The following is a 16476-nucleotide window of genomic DNA, read 5'->3' on the forward strand; positions in this document are numbered from 1 at the left end:
ATCATTATATGCAGGACATTGGCATGGTTTATGAATTATACCACAGTTCTGGCATGTTCACCCTCTATCCACAACATGAATTTTTTCAATGTGTGCTAAAGTCCTTGCTCTTGCCACAAAATGATCAATGCTTTCATCTGGTTTCTGTCTTTATTGTTGTGGATTCTAAAGTTCACATTTAACTTGACCTTCAAAAAAATTCCACAGGTAAGCAGGCATTGTCTTTTCATCCTCACTGAGTCCACTTGCATTCAGCCATTTCAGTCCTTCATCTCCAATGCCACGACATATTTTCCCCAGGTAAGACACACCCACTTATGTGCCACACACGCACACATACAAACAAACATCCTAAACATCCCATATACTTATTAGCAGGTTTAGCTAGGTTATTTAGCCATGAGCGACGAGTCAAGAAGCAGTGCAGACACTTTTGCGACAGAAATGTCTTTTGAAGTGGAGGATTTTTCTCCTCCAGAGTCTCCTGTAGACCAAAGTGGTCCAGAGCCGTATCAGTCCGAGCCACTGGCACAGGCAGCGGGTGCTGAGAGAGCGGGTGCTGAGAGTGCCGGTGCTGAGGAGGAAGGGCAGGAGAGGATGGGGGACGTCTCTGAATGGTACACGATGCCCCCTGGAGGATTTGAATGTTATGGCTTTAACATTTTTAAACATATAGCCCCGTTTTTGCACTTTACAATACGCGTATGTCATGGAAAGCCACTTAGATTTATTTTCTATTTACAACAGGTGTTCATGTGCTCACTGCACTAAGCTCTCTCCTAGAGAGAATATCTGCTGCAAGGAGATGGCAAAGGTTACAGCTCACCAAGAGCCATAAAAAAGCTAAATGTCTTTGACCTAATACTGCGACCTGACACTACTGCAAAGTCTATGAACACATAGTGATCACATTGCATTATAAGCCTGCGTGTACTGAGTACAGGAGGCAAGTTGTTTACACACATGTACTTACACATTCATCTGTGGAAGACACCACCACAAAAATTAGGCCTTTTATTTCATGCAGGTGATGCATAGGTGTGAGCAGATTGGGGGTGCAGCCTGTGTGACTGCTCACCCAGGTTTCAAACCAGTGGCCCTCAACCCCTATGTGCTGCAGGCTGTGTATGGGACATACAGGCAGCTCTATGGGGAGATGCAGGAACCAGAACTCAATAGGTCAGTTTTAGGAAATCAAAGTCAGTTTAAACAGGGAATAGTATTTACATTTTTATTCAGAACATGTAGTAAACAAAGTTGGCAAGTACTCTATGAAGTGCAGAAGCACCAACATTCTGTACATACTGATTATCCTTGTTTTGGAATACATAACGTTTTTCCCATTTTGGACAAAGCACTGCAAAAAGGCTCGCCATTAATATAGTACGTTCATTTTTCACAGTTGTTACAGACTCCTGGCATGCAGGAACTTTGTACGGTGGTGCTGGGGATACCTGGGCCAGCACATCAGGGTGGTCATCCCGTCATGTGCTGTCACCCGCGTCAGACAAGAATTCCCTAAAACTGGTGAAACTTACACCGGTTTCCAACTCCCACCCCTTGAAAAAAAATATTTTGGAGTGCTGCCATGTCCACTGTCCATTCCACCAGTTGTTGTTGGGGCAGGATGGTTTACAGTCACATAACAGAATTTAATGCAACACAAGTTTGATAAGATATAGCAGGAATAAGAAGAACTATATTTGTCATGTAGTAAAAATATGGGGATATGGGATACACATTTTATTTATCAATAAAATCCCATGTAGATGGAAATGTCCTAGTCCTGGTTGAGAGGCAGCAGCAACTTCACATGGTAATAACAGCACATCGAAAACATGTCATAAGGCCCTTTTACATATGAATGGTAGTAGGAGCCGCAGAGGTAGTAGTCGTAATATCAGCTGCAGTAGTAGCTCAATAATAATTATAATAAGGAAATTTGAATTCAATGACCTGATTTTGTTTACACATAATTTAAACCAGTTAGATTTGTATGTGGCAGTTGTCTGGATGGAAATACTGCTGCAGATACTAGATAGCTTTTTATCAGGGAGGGGCCTCATTTATTACACTTTTGTTAATTGTGAAACATTCTCTTCTCTGTTTCACAGTTTAATTATGAACTACATTGATTTCAAAGATGTCTGAGCAATTCAAAAGTACCATCCAAAAACAAAAAAACAGCTAAATGATTCAACACACTAGGACGAGACACCAAAGGCCTCATCACCCATAGACCTTAGCATGGTGGAGTACGTTGAGTGCAGCTTGAGGGACAAAGTGTTAATGTCTCAGACACCGTGCTCCATGTGAAGAGTGCAACCAGGCAGTACACAGGATCTGGGCCTTTACTTAACTGGACAGGAACTTAAAAAAGGCAAATATAGTCACATAATCATCGATAACAAATGTATTTTTACAACATATTATTGAGTCAAACGTTACATGTTCTTGTTTATGAAGGTTCTCGGTCATCCAGGTCATGGTAATACAAAGCTGAATCCAAATGGCAACTGGGCTTGGTTGAAGTTCTTGGTGGACTGGTTCTTGAAATATAAGCCTCTAGAAGCCTTCTCTTCTAGCTCCATCCACCAGTCAGTTTAAAAACTGAATAAGCCTTTCCGATGAGAGGTGAAACATCCTCAAGAACATCAACCAAGTCCAGTTACCTTTTGGATTCAGCTTTGAACTTAGATGTTCTTCAAGAACCGTGACTTGTGTCTCGCCACTGCCTCCTTCTTGTAAGGTCTTGTGAACTGAGCGTAGAGTTTCTCTGGTACAGAGACTGTGTCCAGAAGCTCCTGATATGGAGCTGGGTCTTCCACAACATGGTGAAAAAGCAGCTCCATCAGTGTGTCAATGTAGCCTTCAGTGTACAGATAAAACAGAGTTAGAACATACTTTTCCACGAATTAATCATTATGCTGCTCATATGTCTAAAAACAAATGACCTGAAGTAGGATGAGTCTTAAGTGGGCGCACAGTGAAGTCCCCATGTTTAAAGTTCTCCAGCTGCGGTGGATGCATGAAGTCGGTGTGCATTCTCATTGTAGTGCATCGCCGTCAGCTGGAGTCTAATAAGAAACACATTACATTAAGATGGTCAACAAACCACTTAAACTGTTAATAAAGACAAAAACAGGAACAAATGTGAGTATTAGATATAACAAATTGTGTTCTTTACTGTATACCTGCACAACATTCCCATGAAGGAGAACACCACATTTTTGGGAGCAAACTTCAGGATGAGACTGTGAAAAGATTCAATCCCTGAAGTGTGGTGTTGTGGACTGATCTTTTCCATGTCTTTCATCAGTCGGGGGGACAGCAGAATTGCAGTCAATTTTTCACAAGCTGCTGTACCTACACACAGGAGTTATATAATATGATTAACCCAATTTGGCTACAATAAATTATTGTTAACATAATCATGTATAAACCACCAGGAGAGATTTAAGAGAGAGAAATCTCAGAACACTGCAACCCTAGGGCAGTGGATATACAATTAAAGATCATTATGTATTGGTTGGTGAACTACTGTACTTACTTGACGTGAGCCACTGCCTTGCCTGATCACCAACAAGGGATGGTGGAGACAACTGGGGAAAAGGACATTGTCATGGGTGTGGACATTCTGGATGTGCTTGGCTACTGGCTGAGGTTCATGCTGACCAGTAAAGGTGGTTTACCACGCTCTTCCTCCACAAGGCGACATCCTGAGTTCTCCTATTTTTTGCCAACACGTCCATTTTTTTCCCAATCCCTGAGGACAAAATAGAAAATTTACAAACACAAATTTTAAAAGGAGATCTATGTATTTTTTGTCATTATGTTTCAATTCAAAAACATACCCTTTCCCATATGCCAAGGGTCAAAGTAGTGGGTAATGTCGGGTCTTTGTTCCCGCAAGAACTTCTGTACCCCTGTGTGTCTGTCGGTGACAATAGCCTTGATCGGGACTCCTTTACGCTCCATGAGAGACAGACTTCGCTCAAAGCCCTCCTTCTCCATCCGTAAGCTGTTTCCAACTTCATTTCTCCGCCAATACAACAGAAAATGGACATGGGCTCTACACAGATTATACAAAAGGACTAATATGAATTCCTATTTCCAACAGTTTTTTAGTGTTTTACCTGGACTAGTTGAATGTCAATGACCTTGTTTGCATTGAGATCCATCATAGTATAGCTCCCATACTTGGCAGAATGTCCTAAAAATATAAGAGACAACTCTCTCTCTCTCTATATATATATTTTTTTCTTAATTTCTTTCTATGCCTTAGCCGACAATAATTATCAAACATACTCATCAAAGTAAATTATCACCTGGTGAGTCAGCACGCATGTCACCACCGAGTGTCACATCCCCACCAGCTATGGTGTCTCTGATGACGTCTTCGTGGTTTCTGTTCCACTGCCAGTTGATGGTGGGAAAGAGGAGCTTGGCCTGGTGTTTGTGGGAGGTTGTTTCCGAGATCCCTTGGATTTTGAAGGCATCCATGAACTAAAAGTAAGCAAGAGTGATGTGATGTGATTACATTTGTAATGTACTACTGGAACAGAACCTGTTTTTACTGATTTGGTCCTCTCTCACCTTTGATATCTTGACAAATGATGAGCCTGTGAACAGAACAGCTGCACACAGTTGAAGGTTCCCTGCTGGTATGTTTTTCACCATTGGCTGGGTAGACCACTGGCGAAAGTACTCGCAGTGAGCACAACTCTGCCTCACATGCAGGAGTGACCCAAGAACTGTTTTGGAGATATCACAGCTCCGGGTGCAAATCGGACATGTTCTGAACAGCTCCATTACATTCTCTTCATAGACAATGTACTTGGTCATTGTTTGAGGTGGCAAGTCATTGGAGATACTATGAAGAAGAGAAAAATGGAAAGACAGATAAAGTTTTTTTAATTATACATTATTAGAGTGAAAATGCACCTACTTTTAACAAAAAGTTGAATAAATAAACTAGACATGAGCCAAAAGTAGAAGGTTTATCCTCTTGGGGAATGGCACGTAAAACTTAATTTTGCTGTTGGGTTATTGTAATGAAAGTGTAAAAATCTATTGAGAGAGATATATTATATCTCAGTAGTATTTGAAGGTTAACAACAACTTTGTTATGTAATATTAATTGCCCATACTGTTGATGGACTCAATTCAATATAAATGTCTAATAATAATAAAGTCAACTTTATTGGACGCAAACGCCAGGAAACTATCCTCAATAGTCTTGATAACATGCAAAACTGCATGTCAAAGTAAAATATGAACTCGAATCGTAATTTTACACTGATATTGATACAGCGCAGTCCTATATAATAGCATATAATAATGCAACAACAGTAACATAATTTCTAAATAAAAGACTCATAACAGTGGCTGAAACTGTAAACCATAGCAGAATTGGCAGTAGTATTGTGAACTAAATCCTTTACCTTGTAATGGTGGTGTCGGTGCCATCTAGCTGATAGCTTGAGTCATCAGTTGACAACTCACACCTTGGTCTTTTGACTGGGGTGGAGCTTGCCCTTGGAACCTCTGGGATTGCCAGAGCCTCAGGAACAGCCATGAGAGTGCCCATGTCACACAACACACTCCTGTTAGGAGTTTGCGCCTGAGTAGCTGTGCACAGAGAGAGGGCTTTACATTCAACTTTATGTCCAATGAGCAGCAGCAAGCAACACAAAGTAAAATGTGGTAGCCCCAGCTGAAGTTCTATTAAATGTAGGCTTATTGCAACCAATCAACTGGCTAAGGTCCAAAACTGTCACATCTACAAAAATCTGATCAATTGAAAAGGACGTGCAGTCTTGACAGTTTTATCAATATTATTTTAATACACATCGGTAAATCGGATAAAGATTATTATGCTTTTAATGACATCGTTTAAGTGACACGACAGAAATATGGAGAAGCATATCATATGCAATGCTGCCCATTATGGCTCACCGTTGCTTCTCCTGTTAGGCTTCATGTTCACCTGTCCAGCAGCATGTTTGGTGCTGACTGGTTCCGTCTGGCACCCGATTGCTCTGGTCAGTTTGGGCTGCAACAGAACATAATGCTATTTCACAATTATAGTTTACTCCACTACTATTTCGATAATACTGGTGTTTGTAGCTGTTAAACGTGCAATCAACGCAGCCAAAGTGACATTCTAACCAACGGAACAAGTCACATAAACCGAGATACACAGCGCTAAATAATGGTATAGGCTAACGTTACCAACCAAGCATATTACCAACTCTCCTGAAAGACGCTACAGCACAGCCTAATTATTGCAATATTCATTACGTTACCAGCCTATCGACAACCTTATAGAACAGATAGATAACGTTAGGCAACGGAAAAAGGTGCATTTATAGGCCGCGCCGTAAAGTGACATCACAGCACCGTTAGCTATCAGTTACTGAAACGTTAGCCTAACTTTGCCATCGTAATTTTACCTTGCAAGAGTCGTTTCTGACCATATAACATAAGCCAAGCTGTCATGTCATTGTTAATAAAATGCCTATTACAAACATACTCTTTATACACTCACCTCCGAAGTCAGCGGAGTTGCTGGCGGCGGCAGATGTAGCTGCTGTGACTGTCGTCCTGGTGTCGGCACCGGTAGAACAACGTCAGGCACTGCATCGGCTTTTAGCATAGCCACTTTTGTAAAACCCATATCCACCTCCATGAGATTGGAGAAACACTCTCTGGAAAAGTGACGGTTGCACAACCCAGCTCTAGGTGGGAGTTCACGCTCTGATAGGCCCAATTCACGCAACCACCGGCAGCTCATTTCTAGGTCCGCTGGAAAAAAGTGCAATCCGGAGGTGCTATTGAAACCGGGCACGGAAAAAAGGAACATTCTGGGAACCAAAAAAAAATTCCCGTTCAAAACATTACCAGAACATCGCACGTAACATCCTCAGAACGTTCTCAGAACAAAACATTTCTAGCTGGGATGTTATTTCCTTGTCTTCCAGGTATAGAGTTTTTTTCCGCCTGAATAGTGAAATAGCCTCACTCAGATCAGAGTCGGACCAGTTCATTGACGGTAAATGCAATGCCATTCTGTCCTCCCTTTCCTCGTTCTTCATCGTTACAATGGTATGTTTGCTCACAGATGCAAACACAGGCACACACAACTTACAGTAATAATAATAACAGTAATAATCATAATACATGAAAAAAAACACATTACAACTATACAGTCGTAACACCCCCTTTCCTAAGAATTAAACATACCCCCACAATGTTTAATTCAAAAGAAAGATCTAGATAAGGTATCCGCCATTACTGTTATTCTTGTGAATGATTTGCAAGTTAAAATCTTGCAAAAGAAGAGACCAGCACATCAACTGCTGGTTGGAGTTGCGCATCTGGTTGAGGAATACCAAAGGGTTGTGGTCAGTGAACACGAGGACCGGCTGTAGAGTGGACCCGAGATATACCTCAAAATTCTGCAGTGAGAGCAGAAGGGAGAGTGCTTCCTTCTCTATGGTGCTATAGTTTAGCTGGTGTCTGTTAAACTTTTTAGAGAAGTAACAAATCGGGTGGTCAATGCCCAGTTCATCTTCCTGCAGAAGGACAGCACCTGCGCCAAACGCACTCGCATCGACCTCTAACTTAAACAGTTGTGTAAAGTTGGGCGTAGCAAGGACGGGAGCGCTACACAGTAGTGCTTTAGCGGACTCAAAAGCCGCCTGACAAGTGGGGCACCATACAAAACTTTTACTTGGGCTAACGAGATCTGTGAGAGGAGCCACCACATTGGAGAAGTTATGACAAAAACCACGATAATATCCACACATATCAAGGAAACGACGCATGGATTTTTTTTGACTGTGGCACGGGGTAATCAATAATCCCCCTGCATTTGCTGCTACAGGACGCACCTGCCCTTGTCCTACCTGCTTACCTAAATAAGTGACTGTGCCTTTGGCAAATTCACATTTTGCAAGATTTAAGGTGAGCGAGGCATCACGGAGGCGATTGAAAATTTAGGACAGTGATGGAGATGGTCAGACCAGCTGGAGGAATAAGCAACTACATCATCGAGATAAGCTTCGCAATTTTTATCACCAGCAAGGACGCTATGCATAAGGCGCTGGAGCGTGGCAGGAGCGTTGCGCAGACCAAATGGCATAACTGTGTACTGGAGAAAATTGTCAGGTGTTACAAAAGCAGATCTCTCTGACGCTCGTGGAGTTAAAGGTACCTGCCAGTAACCTTTTAACAGGTCCAGTTTTGTCACAAATTTCGCGGAGCCTACCCGGTCTACGCAATCCTCCATCCTAGGAAGAGGAAACGAATCAGGTTTGGTGATGGAGTTTACCTTCCTGTAATCATTACAAAAACGAGCAGTGCTGTCAGGTTTTGGGACTAAGACACAGGGAGAACTCCACAAGCTCGTGCTGGGAACAGCTAATACATGCCTGAGCAAATAACTCACCTCTTGCTGCATCAGAGGCCTCTTTGTGGGATTGACACAATACGCGAGTTTTTCAAATGAGCGGGTGGCATAGAGCCACTTTTCTCTGTCATCAGCAAGATAATACTCAGGAGGAGCGGAAGAAACGAGGACCACCGGTGCAGCAGGAGATGGCTTTGAGGCGCTTTCTCTCGAAACGTAACGCTTGAGCATATTAATATGACAAACACGAGATATTTTTTTTTTTATCTGGGGTCTGAACAATGTAGTCGGTGTCACTGATTTTCCTTTCCACGACATATGGGCCGGCAAATCGGGACTGGAGACTGGATCCAGGTATGGGAAGCAACACCAGGACTTTGTCACCAGATTAAAACTCTCTGAACACTGACTTTTTATCGTAACAACAAGTCGCACACGTGATGGAGATGCTCACGGAAAGTATGGACATAATCCAGCACGTTGTGTTCGGGTTTCGGAGATTCGGACAACCATTTTTCTTTGAGGAGTCGGAGGGGACCGAGGACGGTATGGCCAAAAACAAGGTCACACGGGCTGAAGCCTAATGACTCCTGTGTGGTTTCTCTCACAGCAAAAAGCAAAAGAGGAAGACTCTCATCCCAGTCTCTGTTGGACTCTAAACAGTATTTACGCAGCATGGATTTAAGTGTTGGAGATGGAATCTCTTTAATGCACCTTGGGACTTGAGGAGGACGTAAGGACTTGATTTTTTGTGTTTAATGTTGAGCTCTGCCATAACCTGTGAGAATACTTTAGACATAAAGTTGGTGCCTTGATCTGTTTGCACAGTTTTCGGTAAACCAAAAGTGGAAAAGAACTTAGTCAGCTCTTTCACAACAGGCTTTGCTTTAAGAGTGCAAAGAGGGATAGCCTCAGGATAACGTGTTGCCGCACACATCACCGTTAAAATGTACTGGTGTCAAGATTTAGTTTTTGGCAGGGGGCCCACACTTTCTAACACTACATGTTCAAAAGGCTCCCCAAGCACAGGAATCGGGTGTAAGGGCGCAGGCGGAATGGGTTTATTAGGGTTTATAGACCAAAAGAAATTATGCAGCACCCGCTGGTAGGTTTTCTTAATGCCAAAATGTCTGGTTAAACTCGAGTCGTGCGCGAGACTGAGTACCTGGTAGTGTACTCTGTGGGTACGACGATTTGACTTACAGAATGTAACCCACCTGAATCAGGACTCCACCGTCTCATAAGTACACCATCTTGTACGTAAAACATCACAGGCAAATTGCTGTCAGTGGAGGCAGACTAGTGGCACATAGCTAAAGAAGAATCATTTTTCTGAGCTGTTATCAACATTTCTCGTGTCACATCACTGCTCAGCTCTGGTTCAACAGTAAACGAGTAAGACACAGTCACACATTTTTTCCAGTTTTTCTTTTTCTGTAGAGTTTTTCTCACTATCATCTAATGTTGACATAGGTTACTTTAACACATCTGGTATCAAGGTACGAATGCAAATGCACCAAATGCAGGGGCACTTTAACCATGCTCATTTTTATCCCCCACACTAACATGTCCGAATTGCACGAAGTCTCGTCAGAAAGTGGCAAGACGTTTTCCAACATGAACGAATGATAAGCGGCTGTGCCTCTAAGAATAGTGACATGCACTTCATATTTTTCCTCACCGGTCAAAGAAATAAAAGGTTTCAAACGAGGATCAAGGTCTATATGTTTTCAGAGTCAGAATCAGAATTTTGCAGCATTTCAGGTGGCGACGTAGTTTGTATAAATCCAACACCAGTGGGAGATTTTGAAGGAAAGCACAGGGCAAACGGCAATCAAATGACTGGACTCATGACAATAAAAACACTCGCGACTCTCACCTGTGGCTGGAGGTGTGGTTTTACGCATGAGTTCTGGTGACCTTTTTTTCTGCTCAAATGGAACATTTTGACTGCGAGTTGTCGGAGCAGAGAAAACTGCTTTATGAGTTAAAATAAACTCGTCAGCAAGAATAGCTGCGTTCGTCAGTGATGACACTTTTTGTTCGTTTAAATAAACTATTCGCTCAGGAAGACATTTTTTGAATCCTTCCAGTAATATTAACTCCCTCAGCTGCTCTAAAGAGTTAACATCACATGCCTGACACCACTTATCAAAGAGGACGCTTTTCTCATGCGCAAAACCGACGTATGTTTGGTTGGCAGTTTTATCACCATTTCTAAATTTTTGTCTATAAGCTTTAGGGACAAGCTAAAGGCCTGCAACACAGTTTTCTTTAGGGTCTGATTATCCAGACTCCGTTCAATAGTATAACTAGCACATACTTCTTGTGCTTTGCCCACAAGTTTACATTGTAACAATAATGACCAGAACTTCTTGGGCCAATTTAAGACTGCAGCTATACGCTTAAAAGCACTGAAATACGAATCAAACTTTGACTCATGGAAAGGAGGAACAAGGGCTATGTGTCTGCTTATGCTCAAACCCTGAGGAAACAGAAACAGTGCTTTGCTCAATAGACACAGGGGTGGATGCAGCAGTTGCTCCTCTTTCAAGGTCAAGAGCCCTGATACGGAGATGCATTGCTTGCACCTCGAGCCATTTATTTTCAGTTTCTACCTCCTTTATGCGGAGGGCTAAACGGAGATCAGCGGTAGACATACCCGAAGGATCGGAGGCTGGATCAAGCTCCACACCAGCCGCCCCAGCCACCTCTGTTGCCTTCACCTCCTCCACCAGCGACTCAGCCTTGTTAGTGGCGACGGGTAGTGGTGGAAGCACCCCTTTCTCCACCAGCTTTTCACACAAAGCCTGTTTTAGCTGCTTTCCAGGCGCTGTAAGCCACTTGGACATTATAGCAGTTAGCCACAATTAAAAAATCAGCCTTTCTACATTTTTTAATCAATTCCCAAGAAGCTCTGTTCACAAAATCATCCAGTACAAAATCAATTTTATTACAATGCACCACTTATTTCCCCACACACAAAAAAAACTGCCAACCAGAACAAGGGAAACTTTCATCAAACTTACTATGATGCAAAGCGTGAACAAAAAAAGACGGACGAGCCCCCAATTTATGTTATGCCCCGTCTAGGGGTCGCCGAGGCATAAAATGAATGAGTCCCATTTCCCTCAAGTCCCAAGCAGCCACAGACACAAAAGTTACCTTTTAAGAAAAATAAGACAGATTTATTTTTATAACCAAAAAAAGTATAAGTTTAACAATGACAAAAAGTATTAAACTGAACTTCAGGGTGAATGTCTTGTGTTTATTTGACTGACACCATGGCCTCTCCTGTAAAGTGTTAAATAATAACACCACACACACACCAACATGATCACTGCCTTTATTACACGTCATCACTGTGACTTGAATTATTCCAGAGTTGTTGTGATTTCTTCACACAGCAAACAATCAGTTCTATAAATTCATCACACACAAGCTGTCTACATGCTGTTTAAAAAGCCCCCAAAGCAAACTGTTCATAATGACATGTTCAAATGTCATTTTTTACACTCGGAGCAGAAGAAATAAAAACTCCATTCACCTTCATTGATTTGAGAAGACGACAGATTTGTGAAAACCTCGGCACATGAAACAAAGTATCTGAGAACCTGGTTACAAAAGAGAGAGAGAGAAAATACACGTCTGTCATCTGAACTGAGCCAAGTTTCATCTGTTTATCATGTAAGCTGTAAAAATGTGACTTTATGTAAAGATAAGAACAACATGTGAGCAGCTCATCACCTGACTCCATCATTATCATCGCCTCTGCCTTTACTGTCCCACTGTTACAGAGACGTTCGCTGGTAAGATCTTCAGAGGAGGCAAATCATAAGTATAAATGTATGGAAACAGCTTGTCAGTGAAAGTGTGTGTGAAGGTGTGTATGTGTGTGTTAGTGTCAGGATCAGAGAATGACAGTTTTCCTCTGTCCCAGTCCAGATGCACTCTGATCCTCTGAGGCTGTCCTCTCACTGACAGAGCAATGTATTCATCTGACGCGGTGCATGCTGTGTATTCATCATCATAAAACACTATTCTCCATAATCCAGAGTCAATGTCTTCCTTCCTGTCTGCAGACTCCTCACACACAGCCACTTCCCAGGACGTGTTCGGTCCAACCTCGACGTCCCAGCTGTGAGTCCCTGAGTTGAAGCCCTTAGAGCCCAGGACAGAGCCGGGATAATGTTGGATCCTCTCTGGATTATCAGGAAGCTGCTGTCTCTCTCCTTTTCTCACACTGGTCAGATCTTCAGACAGGATGAGGTCGGAACCAGCAGTGTTTGGGTCCAGAATCACAGGAGTGCAGGAGACCATGTCCTTCATCTTGTTCCAGATGTTGAAGCTCAGGTTGCCCAGGTGTTTGGCCACATCTATCAGAGCTCCTGAGGGCAGCTGTGGATCCTCCAGCAGGGGGCGCTGCTGGACTCTTTGCACTGCAGCCTTGTAGTTGAGCAGGAATGAGACGTCTGCAGCTCTCAGCTCCTCCTCTGTGGCTCTGACTGTGTCTGAAAGAGCTGCTATCTCTCTGCTCACAGCCTCCATCTCCTCCTTCATCCTCTGACTCTTCTGCTCCTCTTCCTCCCTCAGTGCAGAGATTCTGGCCTCCTCTTCCTCCTCTAGAAACTGGTGAAGCTTCTTAAACTGCTCCTTTATCTGCCTCTCTGTGTTTGCAGCCTGGGCCTTGATGTGTTTTCCTGTTTCATCACAGTCTTGTTTGACTTTTTTAAAGCGCTCCAGTTTCTCCTCTAAGGGCTTCAGGGATTTCTGGAGTTGTTCCCTGAGATCTTGAGCAGCTTCATCGATGGGTCTGAATGTGTGGTTGGAGTGTTTTGCAGAGTCTTTGCAGACGACACACGCTGGCTGCTGATGATCCAGACAGAAGAGTCTGAGTTTCTCAGAGTGCAGACTGCAGAGAGCCTCAGAGTCTGATGAAGCTCTCTGATCTCTCTGCAGTAAGAAGGCCTCACACAGGTTCTTTAACACCAAGTTACAAGGTGGTTCTGACATTGAAGGTCTCTTACAGATGGGACACTCCTGGGCCTGTTTCTCCGTCCACCAGCTCTGCAGACAGGCTTTACAGAAGCTGTGGCTACATGACAGGACGACAGGATGTTTGAAGATGTCATGGCAGACAGAACAGCACAGATCCTCCTCTGAACAAGAAGCCATTTTCCTCTGAGTGAAGCTAAACTCACGACAGGCAGACAGCTCACACAGGTCAGACTGCTGAGGCTCCACTCCCTCCTGCACAGAGTTTCTGTAACTTACTTTCACTTTGACTCGTGTGTTTTCTAAAGCTCCGTACAGTGTGCAGTCAGTAACTGGTTGAAGTGGCAGTATTCCAGTATTCCCAGTATTCCCTCCTGAAGCTGTCCTCTCTCTGTGGAAGTCATCTTCTGTCTGTGTGTGTCAGTGTGTGTGTGCGCCTATTTCCTGGTGTGTCTGTGTTGAGTCATAAACAGGGAGGAGCTTTGTCGGCCTGTTTCTGGTTTTAAAGTCACAGTGGAGCAGAGACGATAAAGTTGGAGCCTTAAAGACAGAGTGTTAGTACTGGGTGTTACAGCAGCTCTGTTTTCTACCTTTGTTTACATGGAGGAATGTTGGTTCTTCAACAGAGACATGAAATCACCCAAAGCTCAGGTTTTGCAGAGTTGAACTCATTTACTGCCAGTTAGATAATTTTCTCTGGACTATTTTCTGAAGTACATCATGTGTTTGAGATTGTTTCCATCACATCCAGGCAGCAACTGATTTTATTTCATTTCATTTACAGTAAAAAAATAAAAAGAGAACTCATGTTACAAGTTAGAAGCTGGTAATTACTGTTATTGTGATATAACTTGAACGCAGCATGACACAGCTGCATACAGAGGCCCAATCCCAATCTCCACTCTCACGGACTCATGGACTTTGAGGCGAATTCCCGGTAAGTGTGTGAGTGCTTAGTGCTGTCCTACTGTCAGATCACAGAGTGCGTGGGTCCGTGAGTGTTCAGTGCTTAGGCTTTAGGGTGGAGAGTAGGATTGGGCCAGAGACTGCTAAGACACTCCCAAGGGTTGATGCGTTCAGGGACGCACGGACATCCAACTTTTAAGTGGAGGGTGCAGAATTGGTCTGGTTTTTTTTTTCCTTATTTTACAGGGACATTGATGACATTAAACCTGATAAAATTCCACACTTCATGTTGGATAATTAGCAGACTGCAGAAGAGTTGGCAGCACATTTTAAAAACACATGAATGAATCACATGTCATTCAGGAGGCTCTGTAGTCGTGTGGGGAAAATGATCTTGAATTTGGGAAGGTGTGACACAAATGGCTTTAAATATTGAAGTGATAACACCTGAATGAACTTTGGAGAAAGGCTCACTTCATTTTTGGGTGGGTGAGACATCTTCCCATGTCACCACGTGTCCCTTTTGTTCATGAACGCATCACATCAAATGATTCTCTATTGGTCATTGTGCTTTTGTAACTTTGCAGCTCTTACTATCCCGGGTGTGTTTGTCCGCATGATGTTACAGCTCACATCAAAGCTTGTAAGTAAGTTAAACAAAACACAGTCAAAGTCAGTTTCAGTCGTTTGTATTTACTTGCAGATTTACACAGTGTAATTGATTGGTCCTTCTGTTGGTCATTAAATGCATCCTGTAGTTATTTGAGAGAAATGACTGACCTGTAAAAGTATCCATTTAGTTAAGTCAATGAGTTAAGGTGAAAGGCAGGACATTTGCTTGTCTTCAGGATCATGAAGAAGTCCACCTCAGTGGTCTTTTGGTGCAGTCTGCTGCAGGCAGTTGGTACATTGAACACCCTTTGAAAACAGTAAGAGTTTGCTCCCACTGGGGGGAGAGAGGTGAGGCCGTGCTGCCTGTAACACCTGCCTTTTGTTTCAGTGAATTGCGAGTTAATTCAAGTTAACTCACTGTAAATAAATACTCACCTCTGGAAAAACAAGAAGTATGCTGTGTTTGCCTTCATACCACTGAACACACCGCTGAATGAAAGACTGCAAAGTGAATAAATACGAGTTGAACCTGGAACCAAGAGCATATAATCGGGTAGAGACGGTAGGGACAAGATCGTACCAATATTGAGCTACTACTGAATTATCTCTACCAATAACTTTGTTCAAACCTTTATATATAAAGAGCTGATCGACAGGTTCACCAGCCTGCGGAGGACTCAAGCCACTCTGTGTTTCAGGATGAACAGAGACTCCAAACTGCAGGTTAGTTAAAACAGCTTAATGAGAGTAATACAGCGTTACATCAGGCTTCACCATCAAATGACCAGGCACTGTAGCAGAGACAGACAAACAGTTAAGACTTCCTCATGGACCAGGGATTTGAACTAATGGTCTGCAATGTCATTTTTTTTGCCCCAGGCTGATTCCTGCGTAAAGTGGACTGCAATAATCAAGCCCAGAATAGATAAAGACTGTACAACATTTCAAAGATCAACACTTGATAAAAATGTACCTTTCTTTTAAAGAATATGTTAAGCTGGAAGAAACAACATTTCTGAGATCATCAAAATAAAGGTCGGATCGATTATTAGCCCCAGTTTCCTGGCAGCATGTTTAACACACTGTCAAGGTTAGCAACATAAAAGCTTGTGGAAACAAACAGAATACTCCATATTCACATTTTTCTGACGTCACACTCGGGATGGTATTTTATGATGCTGGGATGATATTTCACTGCTGTGGGCCTATTCTAAGTTTACAGATCTTATAAACATTGGGAATCTGGGGCGTCGCTTTTGCTTAGTAGAGCAGGTGCTCAATGTGCAGAGACACTTCAAAAACTCTTCTGTCTCACGGCCCTTTGGTGCATGTCATCCCTCTTCTTTCTTGCCTAATTCCTGTCAACCTTCAGCTGTCCTGTCCAATGAAGGCTAAAAGGCCAAAAATATCTTTATCTGACAGATATTAACTAATCTGGCATGGAAGTAGTGTTACCCAGAGCGAAAGAGAAAAAGTTTTCCTGATATAAACTCATAGGGCAAAATGACTAAATATTGGAATTCATAACAGAAAATTAAAGTTTAGATATT

At 42.7% G+C, this 16476-nt stretch overlaps 1 protein-coding gene across 1 annotated transcript; it reads right to left on the reverse strand.

The window, feature by feature from the left end:
- Window positions 1–11747: 11747 nt before the first annotated feature.
- LOC138598274 (E3 ubiquitin-protein ligase TRIM39-like) lies at window positions 11748–13802 on the reverse strand. Its single transcript, XM_069670026.1, has one exon. It carries the CDS (start codon window positions 13586–13588, stop codon window positions 12191–12193), a length of 1398 nt encoding a protein of 465 aa, XP_069526127.1. The 5' UTR covers window positions 13589–13802; the 3' UTR covers window positions 11748–12190.
- Between the last annotated feature and the right edge of the window lie 2674 nt (window positions 13803–16476).

Source organism: Semicossyphus pulcher, unplaced genomic scaffold, assembly GCF_022749685.1.
Source record: "Semicossyphus pulcher isolate SPU_LCO1_2020_fin unplaced genomic scaffold, fSemPul1.0.p SCAF_2, whole genome shotgun sequence".
NCBI classification, from domain to species: domain Eukaryota; kingdom Metazoa; phylum Chordata; class Actinopteri; order Labriformes; family Labridae; genus Semicossyphus; species Semicossyphus pulcher.